We start from the raw sequence: 17,180 nt of genomic DNA on the forward strand, positions 1-17,180 counted from the left end.
TCTAAGGTTTGAGTTACATTATGCAATAAGGAACCGACTTGCTAGTTTCACCAGCCAGCAAAACTTTAACAGCAGAGCAAACAGACGGGATAATGGCTGACTGTCTGTCTGACTGACTGAAATATGGTTTAGTTCTCTGCCAACAGATGGTACATGACAGACATTAACTTTGTGGTATAATCTACAAGTAACTCTTACTGGTTTCCATAGAAATGTGTAGATCGAGGTACAAGGTTTACTTAAACTTGTGTACTCACATTGAAGCGATCTAAAGGAGTGGCTGGCCCGGGGGATCCGGGTGGTCCGGGTGGTCCTGGTGGGCCAGGGACTCCCTAATGAAAACAAAGTTATTCACTCTTAAACATTTTTTGGTGTGTAGATACAAAATGACTCATTAGGCATTGGTTAGACATCGTCAGTAACTTACAACAGTAGTTTACAGCTTTGATTCAGATAAAGGATGCTCATGAGAAATGGTATATATCTACATACATGTTAGTGTCTATCAACATTTAACACAGTGGCTTTTTTTATTCAATAATATAAATATTTATATAGCAGAGCAGAATTTGACATTTGTTGAATTAAACAGTAGCTATGTTTCTGAAAACCCAAGACGGTACAACACTAGAACTCTGTAAATAATGTCTTCAAAATATAAGCAGCTACTGACTACCACTTGAAAAGAGATCTCAGTGAGGCTTTTCTGGTTCAAAGAAAGTTAATTGAAATAAAATAAGCTAACAAGTTAGCTATCCAGGCAAGACTCTCTTCCTTTCAATAAATAACTGTATTTCATGACAACTTTTTGAGGCATCTGAGGCTGTGGCCTCATTACACTCTGAGATTGCCTGGGGGCTGGACAAGATGATGTCAAACTGTCTTTACTTAACTTCTGCAACTGCCAAGTACTGTAGTTACTGGTAATAATATTAATACTTACTGGGTAGCCATAGCCAGCACCACCTCCTGACTCTCCTTTCTCACCCTTGTATCCATTTACACCAGGGCGACCCTGAGGGAGAAACTCATTCATTTTTTTTTCCATACGTGGAAAAACTGAAACAATCAGGTTAAAATGTAATTATTCTAATGTAATGATACACACTAGGTCAGCAACATGTACATGGTACTAACAGTGAAAGTATTCAGATCCCTTCACTTTATTATGTTTTAGACTTAATTGGAAATTGATGAAGTTGCCATTTTGCCCATCAATCTATACTAAATATCCCATAATGACAACATGAAACATAAACATGACATGATTTTTTTTTTTTTTTGGCAAATGCATAAAATATCCCACTTTATTGGGTAAGACTCTACAAACTTTTCACACCTGGATTGAGCCATTGAGTCATCAGACTGGACGGGAAGCATCTAAACTGTCATCTATGGGGTTTAAGCCTGGACTTTGGTTGGGCCACTCAAGGACAGTCACAGACTTGTCCCAATGTCACTCCAGCATCGTCTTGGCTATGTGCTTCAGGTCAGTGTCATGCTGAAAGGTGAAGCATTGCTGCAGTCTCAGGTCATGTGCAGTCTGGAGCAGGTTTTCTTTTAGGACCTCTCTGTATTTGGCTGCTTTCATCCTTCTCGTGGTCCCTGCCACTAAGACACACCCCCGGAGCATGATGCTGCCACCACCAGGCTTCACCTTAGGGATGGTATTAGATAGGCGATGAGGAGTATCTGGCGTTCATCAGACATAGAGTTTGAAGTTCTCCAGTTTTTGCCTCATCAGACCAGATAATCTTTTTCCTCGTGCTGTCGGAGTCTTTTAAATGCTGTTTGGCAAACTCCACCTCTCTACCATAGAGGCGTGATTGATGGAGAGCTGCTGCGAGGGTCGTCTGTCTGCAGAGGACCTCTGAAGCTCCGCTAGAATGACTGCTGGGTACTTGGTCACCTGCCTGGCCAACGACCTTCATGCCTGGTTACCCAGTTCTAGGGAGAGACCTGGTTACAAACTTCTTCCTCTTTCTCAATTATTGAGGCCGCTGTGCTCCTGGGAACACTCACAGCTTTGGAAATGGTTTTATACCCCTGATCTGACCTCTGTCTACAAAGAGTTCCTCGGACGTCATGGCTTGGTTTTTGTCCTGACATGCAGTCTGAATTGTTGGACGTATATACACGGGTGTGTCCAATCATTGCAATTAGCTGGTGGAATCTAGTTCTAGACACGTCTCAATCATAGTTGAAGCAAACAGGAGGCACCTGACCACCGTTTGGAGCCAGGGCAAAGGGTCTGTATACTTGATGAATGAGAGATCTCAGTTTTTAATTTTTCAATAAATTTACACAAAATTATAAAAACATGTTTTCACTTTGTCATCATGGGTTACTGAGTGTACATACAACAATTCATTTGACAACATAATAAAGTGTGTGAAAAGTGAAAGGGTCTGAATACTTTCTGAAGTCACTGTATTGTAAACACACAGTAGAAATATATTTAAAATATATATATATACACAATCATAAGACACCAAAGAAAGGGGTACTTACAGGTCGTCCAGGCATTCCAATTTCACCCTTTAATCCAGGAGGCCCGTACTGGCCCTACAACAATCAATCATGAAATATAGGAAAATGTGAGCTGACTGGAGAATGAAGTGGAAAAAAAAAAAAAATTATATATTATATTTTAATTTGAAACAGTTTTGGTACATTAGCTTGAATATCTTAGATCGAAATGCTCAAACACTTACAGGGGGTCCGACAGGCCCAGAGGGTCCTCTGTCTCCCTACAAGCATGGTAAAAGCAAATTAGTTTCAACATCAAAAGTACAACCGTAACCCAGTACACAAAAGGCTTGAAAACAGGCAATCAACAGAGCACACACAGGATCAAAGCAGGAAACATGAGAAGTAGCAACATATGCTGTAGAGGAGAGGTATGTGAGTTCATTTGTATGTACAGTATGTTTATTATGTGTGTGAGAACATCAGACGACGTCAGACAGACTCACCTTCAGACCTGTTAACCCTTCCAGAGACAGAAGATTTCCATCAGGTCCGATTACTAAGCCTGGCTCTCCTTTCTCACCCTGAACACAGAGCAGCAGAAAGAGACAACATGCGCTCAATTACCGTAATGTCATAATGATGAGGAGGAGCTAAATTAATGGTTGAACAAACAAAATTTCAAGACTTTACCCTCAGTCCGTAGCCAGGAGGGCCAGGGTCCCCTCTGTCACCCTTTGGTCCAATAGGACCCTGCAGGATGAAAATAAATAAATATGACATTCATAAACTAACCAGTTGACAGTCGTTTGGCAGCTGATCAATCCAAGCCAACGTGATGATCCGTCCTATTAGACTCAGTGCTGAGTTGCTGAGAGGGCCGTTGTTTAGAATTTGAGTGTAGAGATCAGTGGATGAGATGTTGGGGGTTATTTGAGCAGATGCAGTGCCAAGACGGTACAACTGTAGCAGAGAAGCACCTGATGCTTGCCAAGGTCTATGGATGCTAAGCTGTACTGTTACATTATCTGGAGGCATCATGGGTATTTGAAAGAAATGGACTGAGTATAAAGAGGAAATGTGAACAAAAATATCACCACCAGCACCAAAAGTCAGCACACAGAATTTAAACCTGTAATTAAATAGAAATCTACCAATGAATCGATTCCTGTTAACAAGTGTTGTCTGTGCAGCCGAAGCCTGATACAACTTTTAGATTTCCTTCTGTTTGTGTTTGTTATAGTTACGTACCAGGGGAAAACATCAGGGCCATAATGGAGAGTAGGAATGGTTACAGCGACCTATTCTCACATACATATGGGCAAAGTATTGTCTTAAAACAGACTTGAAAAATCCTGATTCTATCCTTATACATTCAAAGACTCTAATCTGCTTTATCTGGACAATGTGGATGTTGTTCAGTCAGTTTATTCTAACAGTGGGCTGACAGCACAAATAAACACCCCAACACCTGTCGTCATGTTTTCATTGAAACGTTAAATCAAAATATTTAAGTTGGTTGGTTTTGGTCTTTTCAGGGGAACTACTGACAATGTGGAAAATACAGAGTAACTGTAGAATAAAGAATAGTGTTTGTATTTGACTTGTAAAAAAAATAAATAAAAGCAGCAGGCAAAACAGGTCTGTATTTTTAATTATCACCTGCTGAGAATTAGACTTCAATTATGTATGTAGGTACACTTCACATTTATTGTTATAATAGGGGCAAGGTACATAAATTATGTAAGACAGGGAGACTTACAGGGAATCCAGCCTGACCAGGCAAACCAGGTCCTCCCTGTTGAGGAAAACAACACATTTTACATTCAGCTTCATTAGACTGGTGGTAAACTGGTTGTTTACACATAAAAAATAGTAAAAAAAAAAAATCCAAACCACTTATTCTGGTCTGAATTGGTCTGAGCCTGTTGTAAAACATGTGATCAGTATAAATGAGTGTAACACAACTGAGTTTATTAAGAAGTTAAAATGGAAACAGATGTTTATTTCTTGATTGTGGTTATGTTTCATAAAGGTCAGACAGTCATGACAACAATCCTGTGTTTCCTATGTTTCTTTCTAAGGATCGCACACTGATCAACACACGTAAGGACAGGTTAACTGTACGTTTCACCATGTGGTGTAAATCTTGGTCTAACATGTTTGTCTAACTGTCTCACCTGATCGCCCACTCTACAATTACAAGTAAACAATCAGTGTTATAAGTGTTGTCCTACTACAATGCAAAACTTTCACTAGAGATGTCGTGTATCAGATCTGAACACAAACCTGAGGCCCAACACTGCCGGCGGCTCCATCAAACTGCAGAGACACAAGCACAATAAATCACATAATGAAGGAAATCAAGCTGTTTTTACTATTATGAATAAAATTGCTCATGATTTGGATTTCAGTCTAGAAGGAAATGCGTCTGTGCGTCTGCCACTCTGTTTGCATATTTGTTACTTACGTTGCCAGTTGTGGAGTAGATGATTTGTCCAGGTGGACCAGGTGGTCCAGGTGGACCTGGGAGTCCATTTCCATCTCGACCTGAGTCACCCTAAACCCCCAAACACACACACACACACACACACGCACAGCAAAAAGATAAATAACTTTCCCACTGTGAAAGACATCCAAAACCAAACTTTATCTAATGTAACACAGTTTTGTGTTTTATAATGGCATGAAATATATGAGATATGGATCAGCATCTTACTGACAGTTGATTTGTAGTGTATATAATGTATATATAAAAAGATATTCAGAGTTAAAAATGATATTCACCCTCTCTCCTTTGTCACCTCTGTCGCCCTTTGGTCCCTGTAAAATTCAAGAAGAATGAAACAAAAGAATAAATCGATTAACAATAAATCAAAAGAAATTAAAAATTTTAAATTCAATTCACGTTTACTAAGGCACATCAACCTCAGTTGAATATGCATGTTTTTTAAGTGTATTTAAATATCAAATGGGGGAAATATATTCCCTTCAGTTGTCACAAAAGGCATAAGAGATACAAATTAAATATAAGATATTAACTTTATTGACTAACCCAAAACTGGCTACAACACATTTCAGATTAAACACCCACATTATGTCTGATATACTTCTTCAAAATATGTTTGATATATTGACAAAATAATCTTAACTCAAGGTCCACTTACTAAGGAGCTGCATCTCACGGTCTTCATCAGTGGATGGAGTTTACCCAGTTGTCATCACATGACCTAAGTATGGGTAAGAACTGAGCAATCTCCATGACAACTAAGCAAACTCCATCCACTGGTGAAGACAGTGATGTGTAATGGAAAGCCCTGGAAAATGCCAGTAAATGGACTTTGAGTTAAACGACTATTTCCAAGGTCGAGAATGAATGTTAATGCTTATATTAGGTACATCTTGTTAGAGATGATGCTAGCTGCATCATGTTAATGTCTGTGTGACTTTTTCCTTAAAAAAACAAAATAATAATCTTTTCATGCAGAATATAATCAATACTAAAGACTTCAGGAATCACCTTTTGTGGCCGCGAGTGTAAATGGTCCATAAACATAAACATTTGAAAATGCTAAATATTTTCCTCTGAAAAGTGTCTGTGGGGTAACATGGTAAACCAAATCCTGTTACATCACACAGGTTTCAAACATCTAACACTATGTTAACACTATGACTGTTCAACAGCTATGAGACCTCTGCTATCCAGTGCTGCATGAAATATTCTATTTTTTGTCAGAATGACAGATGTAGAGGGAAATCTCTTTTTCACCTGAGGTCCAGGGAAGCCATCCAACCCTGGTCGCCCGTCCTTTCCTACAAGACCTTCAGCGCCCTTCTGACCCGGTATGCCAGGCAACCCAGGTTCACCCTGCGGAGCCACATTCAGGTTATACCATTGAAAAAAAACAAACCTCAGTGAAACACATATAAGAACGTTATTGTAAAACCGCATTCTGACAGCAGGAATAGCACAAAGACCAAATAGTTTCACCTCCATCAGCAATTAACTTTACAATGCTCTTTAAAAAACTTCATGTTCAGTTTCAAACTCAACACAGGACTGTCTGCATTAATATTATTTCAGCCGACGCTGAAAATCTGAATGACAATCCAAAGATGATCCATATTCAGAGAAGCAGCTGTGACTGTTCTGTGCTATGTTGTTACTGTTTAAGTTCCTTTAGACAGTGTTTTTATATTAACACTGAATTTAATTACTACTTGTAATGTAAAGTGTTTGCTCGCACTGTGTGCCCCAAACCAAAGCTGAAACAGCAGCCTAGAATGGTTTTGCAATGTTGTTGTTTCTGCTGGTTGAGCAGGCACACGGATGAATGTTTGCTAACACATGAAGTTGGGGATACATTCTTGCTGTGACTTTGTGGTCAAAAGTCACATCATAGCACTTGTATCAAGAATATTTTCATATTACTACTTGATACAATCAATTTTGTTATTTTCATTTCTGTTTGTGTGTTGGTGTTATCTTTTTCAAGATAATGCCAAGACCTTACTTAAACCTTGGGCTGAGTTATTTCTGATTACACACTCAATACAAAACCCTTTTTTGGTTCATCAGTTTACCATCAAAGTAGAGAAACTATGTGAGTCGGGAAGGGGTAAGAAGACTACTGGATTACTGGAAAAATCCTTATTTACTTACTGGAAGTCCAGGTAAGCCAGGAGGACCCTGAAGAAACACAACATTTGTCTTGGTTATTTGCCAGCTCATGTGTTTTGCTCCTGTATTTACAACTTCCAACTAAAAATTGTTGGACAAGTTCCAGTTAAATATTATGTAAAACATAGAACCACATTATACATTTAATTACACTTAGTTATACATTTTATTATACATTAATGATGTTTTTATAGAAAATGACACTGTGTAAGCCCATACCATTAAACTGTACTCAAAACACAGTAAAATGATTACACAGGTCTGCGGGCCATACCTGTCACCTGTTTACCTGGCTTTATATGTAATCAACCAAGTGGCCAATAGGACTGAACAAACTTTCTTCAAAAACCGATTAACTAAGTAATACAAATAAGACTAAAGTGACTGATCATTTGAATTTAAAATGAAATTTAAATTAAAAATGTAACATGCTGCTCTTTATGAATGAGGCCATCTGTGGGGATGAGCTCATGTCACAGATGTCTTACCCTGTTTCAAAATTCATAATAGTGCTGCCATAAGAAACCATTTCAAGTGGGAAAATGGGAAACACTGTTCTTACTTCCAGATATTTTTGTTCCTTTAAAGCTGCTGATCAGAGACTCACTCTGGTTTGTTATAGGGAGACTAAAACTATATTCAAGAGGAACTTTTACTCATTTTAAACTTTGCCTTTAATATTAAGAGAGAGATATTATCTTCCACAGGACCTTAAGTCTTACTATGCAGGACTGACCTGACTTCCTTCTGGTCCTCTGACGCCAGGAAATCCATTGGTGAAACCTCCACCAGAGCCCTCCATGTCATCCTTCAAACACCAATAAAGATTTTACAACAAGCTCTTAAAAACACATTTTTTTTCAGTCTTTTTTCTTGTAATTTGAGATTAAATTCTGATTAAACAAATAAGATTCACTGATGTATATTTTAAACAAAGTGATGTTGTAACTCAGCTTCACTTCTGTGTATCTGACACACACTGACACACTCAAAGAGAACTTACAAATCCAACACGATAACTTGGTCCAGGAGGCCCGGGAGGTCCAGGTTGCCCAACTGGTCCAATGGGTCCAGGCAGACCTGCCAGTCCAGGCTCCCCTGCAGGTCCCGGTAAACCAGGGTTTCCTGGAGCTCCCTGCAGGATGGTAGGACAGAAGTAAAATCAGTGTTTAGAATAAATAAATAAAACCTAAAATAAAACCAAACACACATGTTTTATCTATAGTGAAGTGCATGTAAACATGTTAAGGTCATGTTTTAAGTGTCACCTGTGTCATGCAGCTTTTAGTTACCAGTACTAGTAAGTATTTGAAAGGACATCGGAAAACTGCAAAAACACCCATGCTAATTTCTCTGAGACCAAATTCAGATGTCACTAAATGTTAAATCAAACCATAGCCAGCACTCAGATTAAACTTTAAGTCAAGTCTGTAGCTGACAATATTTGACAAACATTTGCATATTGTTAGAAGACACAAATCCCCTTTGATAGCTGACGTGTACCTGCAGATGGGAAGGCTTAGAGTAGGAGGAGGATAAATAGTGAGGCAGCAGATTGGTGAGAAAAGAAACGTAGGAGCTTGGCTGGAGAAATGAAAGGGAAAGTTTTAGAAATAGTTGGATGAATGTCATTCTAGTTGTTAAGTGGACACCATTACATATGTCTGGTATCCCAAAAGCACATGAATTTTTGACTTACACTTGAATTTATGTTCCTTCACAGGCTTATTTCTAATGAAGTCTTCTCTACTACTGGTTACAACAAGGGTCATTTGGATTGGTTTTGTTTTGGAGAATAGATCTAACTGTAAAGTGTCAGCTACTTCAGAGTAAAAAAAAAGAAAAAAGAAAAAAGAAAAAAGAAAAAAGAAAAAAGAAAAAAGAAAAAAGTAAACAAATTAAAGTCATAAATCCGCACCTTCTCTCCAACTGCTCCTGGAAGACCCAGCTCGCCTGAATCACCCTAAGGCAGGAAAAAGGACGTGTTATCAGATGAAATATGAATATAAATACAAAGAAGACGTGTGCTACTGACCACAATATATCAGAGTTCTGTACCGCCTACAAATGTAGACACAAGCTGTTTTTCCTTTTTCTCAGACAAGGCTATATAAGATCATTTTTTAACATTTAGCTCTTTAACACATCTGATTCCTTACAAGATTCAGCATTTGGGAGGTTTGTCTTCTAGCAGGAACATGGAGCCTACCTCTTAGCAATGATTCCTACAGTCATTACTTTTGATTCATGTTATTTTACCACCTGCTCATCAGCAGCTCCTGCTCATTTAGTGCTGTGTTCATCCCACATTACACAAAGGAAGAGGCAAATAACCAGACTATCAAAAGTCTCAGCAACAGGTTTTCCTGCCACCTCAAGTGCTTCTAATGTTACCTAAAGATTCAAATTGTGACATGAATTGTGTCACACAGAGTAATGGGACTAAACAACCGCCAACAACATCAGTCCCCAGGTTGGTTAATGGCCTGTGTGCCCAGTGGAACTGAAGTGTGGCCGTTCACACACATATTGCAAATTATTATCAGGAACCATGACCCTTGGAAAACAGTAGCAGGTGTGATAATCACACGGAAGAAATAAAAAATATTATTTGTTTGGTAATAACAGTTTTGAACTAGTAAGTACAAGTCAAAACAAGTCTACTTTTATTTTATTTTTTTGCAAAAATTACATTTAATTTCAGTTTGACTTTAAACAGTATTGTCAACATGTCATTTCTACACAGAAGTTACAGAGATGCTAAAAATTAGATTCTGGTATTTTTGGAGACGAAAACAAGGACATTACCTTTTCTCCCTTGGGACCAGGAGTTCCTGGGAGGCCATCAGTACCCGGTAAACCAGGCAAACCCTGGAGGTCAAATGATTCGGTTCAGGTGTACAGCAGTTGTTGATTTGGTTAGACTGTGCAATCTAATGTGCAGTTTAGGGAGTTATCGGTCCAGTGGTTTTGGGAGACAAGAATATTGACACTCACAGGTTGACCGGGCGCCCCGTCCTTTCCTGGAGGTCCTAATGCCCCAGGACTCACTGCTGGGCCAGCTGTAGAGGGACCAGGAAGCCCAGGTGGACCAGGGGGGCCTGGAGGCCCAGGCAGTCCCTACAACAAAAAACATACTGTATAATCAGTTTACTGTAATCCCTGATGTCTTTGCAGATCAAAGATTCGTAGCTGCATAAAAGATGAATGAAGCAGAAATAGAATCTTTCAACAACAATTCATGTTCTTCATGCGTCGATTTTGACAGTCAGGACACAAACTTATTACAGTCAGTGAAACCGGGGGTAGATCAGGCCAACACATCAGATCACAATCTTTTGTAAAGAAGTTGTCATTGTATCTTTCTGCCACTATGACGCTTCTTTTTGATGTTTGTCCGCTCACTGCTACTCTTTGCCCACAATACTGTCTTCTGTATAAAAACTGTGATTCAAACCAATCTCACTTGTTGCTTAGTTCATATGGAGTATTCGTTTGGACAGCGCAGTTATTCATCTATGAGCTGCTATGTGTAAGTACTTAAATTTAAAAGTTCAGTCGCTGCTGACCAGCTCGCCCCGGCTCGTCCTACCTTGGGTTTCTCATCCCACAGATGGACTGCAACTCCACTGTCTTTGAGTTAGCAGACTAGCTGTTTAACTGTTAACAATGCGCTGGGTAGCAGTGATTGAACCTTTTATAAATTAAATATATCTAAACATAGCACCTTTTATGGATGTGATCTGTATGATTCATCTTAAAAGTAGATCATATGCCAAAGTAAGATTATCCACAATATAAGATTGTCAGATCTGAGTGTTTAAAGCCAACAAATTTCAAACAAAACTGTGAATGCTCCTCACCCGGATAGATTCCAAGTCAGGGAACCCTGATCCTTCCATGTCCACAAAGGTCTGAAATCAATCAGTTGAAATCAGTTGAATTACTCAACAAATGATTCACATAAGTAGGTGGTTTTCTGCTGAAATAGTTTCTAGATGTTATCAAGCATGTGACTGAGGCCAAGATTGACTCACAGATCTATATCCTGGTCCGGGAGGTCCAGGGAGTCCTGGGGGTCCCCTGGGGCCAGGTTGACCCTCTCCACGGTCTCCCTGCATGAACAAGACTCATTAAGACAAGATATGCTAACCCTACAACAGAGATTTAAACTCAGATTATTTCATGTTATTTTATTATACTTTATTCTACTTTTTGTTTTTTATGTTTTTCTGTAACTTAGCATCTTACCTTCTCTCCTTTGGTTCCTGGGTCACCTGGGGTTCCTGGGAAGCCTGGAGGTCCATCAGGACCCTGTGTTGAAGAAACCATAATGTAAGTGAACTACATCAGGGAGGTAAACAAAGAAAAGGTCTCTACTTTCACAACCCATCATCACACAGTGTTTTGACTGTTGATATGAGTCATTGATCAGTGTTCTTTGTATTGTGCAGGGCAAAAACAAACAAACAAAAAAAACAACTTACAGTTTTTCCATCCTCACCAGGATCACCCTGCGAGATGGAAATAAAAAATAAAATAAATGAATTACTGATATATAATACAGGTAAAATCGGCCGAAATAACATTTAACTCTATTTTCCAACTTTTAAAAAGAAAATGTTTGAAACTTTAGAGTGAAACAGTTTCTCAACACGTAAACTATGACAAACACGGTAGATGTTGTTTCAACAAAAACAGCACAACTGTATTTAGTGTTGCCAAGTAAAAAATATATCTCCAGTCTACTAACTGGCTCTCCATCAGCTCCCGGTGGTCCCTGGGGGCCTGGGACACCTTGTGGTCCAGCTGGTCCTCGGGGTGCAGGGGCCCTTGAAACAACTGAGCCGTCATTGCCAACTGAAAATTCAGTTGCGGGCCCTGGAGGGCCAGGGGGGCCAGGGGGCCCAGGGAGGCCGGGATCACCCTTCTTTCCTTGGTATCCAAAGCCTGCACTGCCCTGGAGATGAAGAAACATCAGAGTGAACTGAGACTTTGATTAGACAGGAGAAATTAAAAATTTAAGCTTCTCCATATCTGTCATTTCAAGGTGTAATATTTTTCTGAGCCATGTCTTCCTGGAGCTTTACCAGAACCCAACACACTGAGAAAAACACTACTGAAAATCCCCTACTGTACATTACTGTATTAACAGAGCTGTTCAAGTCAGGGACGAAATAACAAGCTGTAAAACACCAGTATCACAGATCAGTCCACTGTTTCTGCACAAAACCTGTCTCATCTAGAAAGCAAACGGGCCATGTTGATGAAGAAGAGTAAGTGACAAAGACAAAAGGTAATTATTTAATATTAAGTAACCTGTAAAACATCTTGTTAACTAAGCCTTAGAGAATTAAAATCGAAGTCACCTCAAAAAAAGAGACCATTTGTAACGTACCTTAGTTCCCTTCTCCCCTGGTTCTCCCTGATAATTCAAAGAAGAAACAGCGAAGTCAGTGCCAACAGATTTGATTGGCTGTTAGATTTCAACCCAAAACACAAAAAGACACTTACACAAATATTCACAGACATATTTCACCTAAAATACCTCAGTCATATTGAATGTATCCACTGTCATTAGAGGTAGCACCAGTGGAAATCAAATTCTGCTGAGTTACAGAACTGCACGCTCAAATGTTTGTTCTAAAATGTTTAATTTAATTAGTGTAGTATCGAATCCTCTTACCTGTAATACCAGCCTGTTAAAGTATTTCTAACTGTACCCTGATTAACATCATCATCATCATCATCGTTGTTGTTGTCATATACTTGAGCCTCAACATAACTCAGAACGTAACTTTTGATGGTCAATGGAAATAAGTTATGTTTAACTATTTCTTGTATTTTTCTTATGTCATACTGCAAATTTAACAGTTTCTGTTCCATTGTTTAAATATTAGAAAAATATATATTCATAAAACATATGATGCATATGCTTGAATTAAATTAGGACTTGTAGCTCCCTCTAGTGTTCATTTGGAACACTTCACCAAAGCTCATGTTACTTCCATCCTCCGTGCACTCCACTCCAACTCAAACCACATATCACAAATTACTTGTCTGGTACATATATTCCATCCAAAAAAAGATCCAAACCTTCTCTCCACGGGCACCCCCCCGGGAACTGGAGCCAGAGCTTGATTCTCCCTTCGGCCCAATTGGACCCCTATCTCCTTTCTCTCCTCTATCCCCTTGGTCACCCTTCTCTCCTTTAGACCCAACTGCTCCTGGAAAACAACGACAAAGGACAGAGTCATTGATGCCCTCATGAAAAGACCTTTCAGAAATGATTAACGACTGTATCCCACATCCCAAACAACAAAAAGGACATTTCCTGCGCCCACAAGAAGAGGAGAAAAGAGGAAAAGAAAATGACTTTTTGCTCGATGTAGCAAAAATCCCAGTGCACACGACAGCAATTTATAGGCCATGTCAAGGTTTCGAGGTGGTAATTGAGTACACCTTCCCACAACTGCATGCATCACCATCCTGATATTTATTTTCTGGTGTGACGCAAATTGACTTTGCACCCTTCCAACTGAATATGTCACTTTCAGTAGAGACCGCATGAAATGCAGTTCCCTTCTTCAGTTGTGTAGAAATCACCCATCTCCAACACTGCTGACATGCACAGCAAAATGACGTCCACTGCAGGTAGGCCTGTGCAATGCTTCAGTTGAGTGGTTAGAATTAAGCAGCAGAAAAATGGATCCCATGCCTCTGAAGGGATAAATAAGCACAGAATTCACTGAATGCATTTGAATGCTACACGTCATAGCATTAATAACCTCAGCTAGTGTGCAATGCTAGTTCTACCTGTTCCAATCCAAAACAAAAAAAAATATTTTCTCTATCCTTTTCCTAGAAACAGACATCCAGACCATGCAACATACACTGTTTTACATGCTTTAATATCCATGAGAAAATCACTTGCTTCCTCAGTTGAGCTCCTCTGTTTACTCTGTGGGTTTTCAGGGGATTACAGCCTGAACATCCTAATTTTTCACTTCTGCTGACCTACAGTATATACAAACATGTCCACCACCATGTAAAGTAAATAAATTCATGCAAAAAAGAAAAAAAAACGAAAAAAAAAAACACAGGAGATCCGGATGGTTGTCTCTGTGTTTTGAACTCCCTGACCCACCTGGTGACCCAGGAAGTCCAGGACTGGACTCAACAGAAACGTGCTGGGAGTCACTTGCTGAACACAAGGCAAAAGACAATGTTAAATTAAGTCTCCACATTAAAAGTATTTTCAGTCAGTGACTTGAATTCTCAAGTACATGAGGTAAGCTATTCTTTTTTTATTTTGTTGTATTGTTGTCTCTATGTAATCACTACTGTAGTAACTTAATGAGGTACTGTAAACCATAAAGATACTGTGGCAGCAGAATACTGATTTCCACTGGTTTAATGTCCATTCCTTGTGTTTTCTTGGCCCAAGTAATTCTCTTCTTCTGACTGGCCTCCCTCAGTGGTGGTTTCTTTGCAGCCATTCGACGGTGAAGGCCTGGTTCGTGCAGTCTCCTCCAGACAGTTGGTGTTGAGACGCGTCTGCTACTTGAACTCTGTGAAGCATTCATGTAGCCTCTAATCTGAGGTGCTGTTAATTGTCGATTCCTGAGACTGGTAACTCTAATGAACTTCTCCTCTGCAGCAGAGGTAAGTCTTGGTCTTCGTTTCCTGGGACGGTCCTCACGAGAGCCAGTTTCATCAGAGCGTTTGATGGTTTTTGCAGCTGCACTTGAAGATTCACTCAAAGTTCTTGCAATTTTCTGGACTTACTGACCTTCATTTCTGAAAGTAATGATGGGCTGTTGTTTCTTTTTACTGAGTTGAGCAGTTCTTGACGTAATACGGATTAATACAGTTGTCCAATAGGGCTCTTTACTGTATACCAACACTACCAAAACACAACTGATGGTGTCAAACACATTAAGAAATTCCACTAATTAACTTTTGACGAGGCACAGCTGTTAAATGAAAAACATTCCAGGTGACTGCCTCATGTAGCTCGTTAAGATAATACCACTACAATGCAAAGCTGTCATCACGGTAAATGGTGGCTACTACTAAGAATCTAAAATATGAAACTTCTTTTGTTTTTGTTTTAACACTTTTGTTTTCTACATAATTCCATATGTGTTTATTTAATAGTTGTGATGTCTCCAGTCTTGTTCTAACATGTAGAAAATACTCACAATAAAGAAAAACCCATGAACGGGTATGTGTGTCCAAACTTTTGACTTTTGGTACTGTATGTTTGAGATAGGTTTTCAATAAACCATAAAACACCTGCCAAATGTGTAATTCCTGATACCACCACTGGATGGTGGAGATGTTTCAACTTCTACACATCATGGCTTTAACACTTGATACAATTTCCACAAACATATTATGTGAAAATTAGAAAGTGGAGTATAGCAGCAGAAATAAATAACAGATTCTCAGATAATGGTAGTATGGGTTAAATCACTCAGTGAAAATGATTTAATTTGATGTAATTTACACAGCAAGCAATGTAGAGTGCTCCTCACAAATGAGGGATCACCGCTCCCCATATCGCATTACACCTGATATCCACTAGATGGAGACATGTGTCAGTGAATCTAAAGCATGTGCTGTTATAAACATTCTCCTCCATACCCAGCAGTTGAGTTAGTCACCTGTCAGCCTGTGGAAGTACAACATCTATTTCCCATCTTTTAAAGTGAAATGGAAAAAATTATGAATGACCGACAAAACAGCAAGGGATCTGTTCCGGCAGATCTAAAGGCATCTGTGTAATCACTCAAACAGAGATGCATTCAATTTTTTAACTGACAAACTCCTGCCTTGTACAAAAGAAAAGATTACAGAAATACAAAGTATATTCCATCTCAAGTTGGTGTTGAGCTCTCTCTGCAATCACAAAGGTCTAACTTGAGAAAAACTGTGTGTTTTTCAGAAAGTGTTGACTGTCACAAGTTAACTCACCTGTCTCTCTTGTAACAGACACCTCCTCTTTCTTGATGACCGGTGGCTGCTGAATGGGCCGAGAGGAAGGAGGAGTAGTCTGCAGGAAAACAATCATGCAACAGAGAGAGATACATATTTAAAAAGGGCAAACAATGGCATTTAAAGGCCATATTTCCACTGGTATCTCCGCTACACTGTGGAGCCTTAGAAACAATGTAGGAACCGTGTCACTGCATGGGAAAATGCTGTTCTTGTTCCCATCAATCCCAAACAATCCCAACAAAAATGACTCATGTTTCCGCCCTGTGTCACCATTCAACTCCACTAATGTTTATAGTTTGTGCTCTTCCTAACCGAATGTTTCCCAGCTCTACAACAAGCATATTTTAAACATGACTGAGTCAACATGTGCATGGCAAACCAAGGGCTGAGCAAAACATTTTTCTTTCTTTTTTTTTTTTGGAAAAGTCAGACATCTCATGCCTGGGTCCTATTGCAAAACTCATCACATGTGAACCTTATTAGGGCTGTCAGGGAACACAGCCTCTGGTCTGTCACACTGATCTAGTCTGCAGCTACAACATGTCATTACCCAGAGTTATAGCAACACCTGGAGTTCAATCACTGAGTTTATTTAACAAATCACATCTTTGTATTTATGTGTACTGTATATATGTGGGGTCATCCTATTGCTGCTACTCTAAACCTCTCTTTTAACCTGCACCGCTGAACAAGTAAAGCTCCATGACCAAATAAAAGAGGTTGAGTTCATGGAAGGACATGGAGTGTGTGTGTGTATTTGTGTGTATACCTGCTCTTTCTGCCCAAATCTCCCTTTTCCTTGACCTTTGTGCTCACTTTTTACTACTGTATTAACCATTTAAATTAATTATTGCACATTGAAATAGCTTAATAAATTGCTTTGTGTGCCCTTTATAGTAAAGTGTGTTTGTGGGTAGGTTTTGTGGACGAAAGAAAGACAGGTCAGCCTTCAGTGTGCCAACAGTCTTCATGCCACTAAAAACACAGCATGAAGAAGGTGAGAAGCAACAGGAATAATTGAATGATG

At 39.3% G+C, this 17,180-nt stretch overlaps 1 protein-coding gene across 5 annotated transcripts in view; it reads right to left on the bottom strand.

The window, feature by feature from the left end:
• Positions 1 to 17,180, bottom strand: part of col18a1a (collagen type XVIII alpha 1 chain a) — a 75,557-nt gene that overhangs the window by 5,922 nt on the left and 52,455 nt on the right. For 3 of the 5 annotated variants that reach the window (XM_023423167.2, XM_023423164.2, XM_023423163.2), the window contains 26 exons: positions 16,130 to 16,208; positions 14,298 to 14,354; positions 13,247 to 13,377; positions 12,549 to 12,575; positions 11,904 to 12,110; positions 11,638 to 11,664; positions 11,402 to 11,464; positions 11,188 to 11,265; positions 11,014 to 11,064; positions 10,148 to 10,270; positions 9,959 to 10,021; positions 9,069 to 9,113; positions 8,154 to 8,285; positions 7,887 to 7,958; positions 7,133 to 7,159; positions 6,239 to 6,337; positions 5,257 to 5,292; positions 4,940 to 5,029; positions 4,759 to 4,791; positions 4,232 to 4,267; positions 3,163 to 3,222; positions 2,976 to 3,053; positions 2,715 to 2,750; positions 2,512 to 2,565; positions 944 to 1,015; positions 258 to 332 (listed from right to left, as the gene is read on the bottom strand). In XM_023423167.2, the coding sequence (XP_023278935.1) occupies positions 258 to 332; positions 944 to 1,015; positions 2,512 to 2,565; positions 2,715 to 2,750; positions 2,976 to 3,053; positions 3,163 to 3,222; positions 4,232 to 4,267; positions 4,759 to 4,791; positions 4,940 to 5,029; positions 5,257 to 5,292; positions 6,239 to 6,337; positions 7,133 to 7,159; positions 7,887 to 7,958; positions 8,154 to 8,285; positions 9,069 to 9,113; positions 9,959 to 10,021; positions 10,148 to 10,270; positions 11,014 to 11,064; positions 11,188 to 11,265; positions 11,402 to 11,464; positions 11,638 to 11,664; positions 11,904 to 12,110; positions 12,549 to 12,575; positions 13,247 to 13,377; positions 14,298 to 14,354; positions 16,130 to 16,208 (1,851 nt within the window). The remainder of the gene's footprint in view (positions 1 to 257; positions 333 to 943; positions 1,016 to 2,511; positions 2,566 to 2,714; positions 2,751 to 2,975; positions 3,054 to 3,162; positions 3,223 to 4,231; positions 4,268 to 4,758; positions 4,792 to 4,939; positions 5,030 to 5,256; positions 5,293 to 6,238; positions 6,338 to 7,132; positions 7,160 to 7,886; positions 7,959 to 8,153; positions 8,286 to 9,068; positions 9,114 to 9,958; positions 10,022 to 10,147; positions 10,271 to 11,013; positions 11,065 to 11,187; positions 11,266 to 11,401; positions 11,465 to 11,637; positions 11,665 to 11,903; positions 12,111 to 12,548; positions 12,576 to 13,246; positions 13,378 to 14,297; positions 14,355 to 16,129; positions 16,209 to 17,180) is intronic. The other 2 variants (XM_087178462.1, XM_023423166.2) reach the window with 1 other exon arrangement.

This window comes from Seriola lalandi, unplaced genomic scaffold (assembly GCF_002814215.2).
Source record: "Seriola lalandi dorsalis isolate HSWRI2012SDOR001 ecotype SW California unplaced genomic scaffold, Sedor1 jcf7180002054689, whole genome shotgun sequence".
Lineage (NCBI taxonomy): Eukaryota > Metazoa > Chordata > Actinopteri > Carangiformes > Carangidae > Seriola > Seriola lalandi.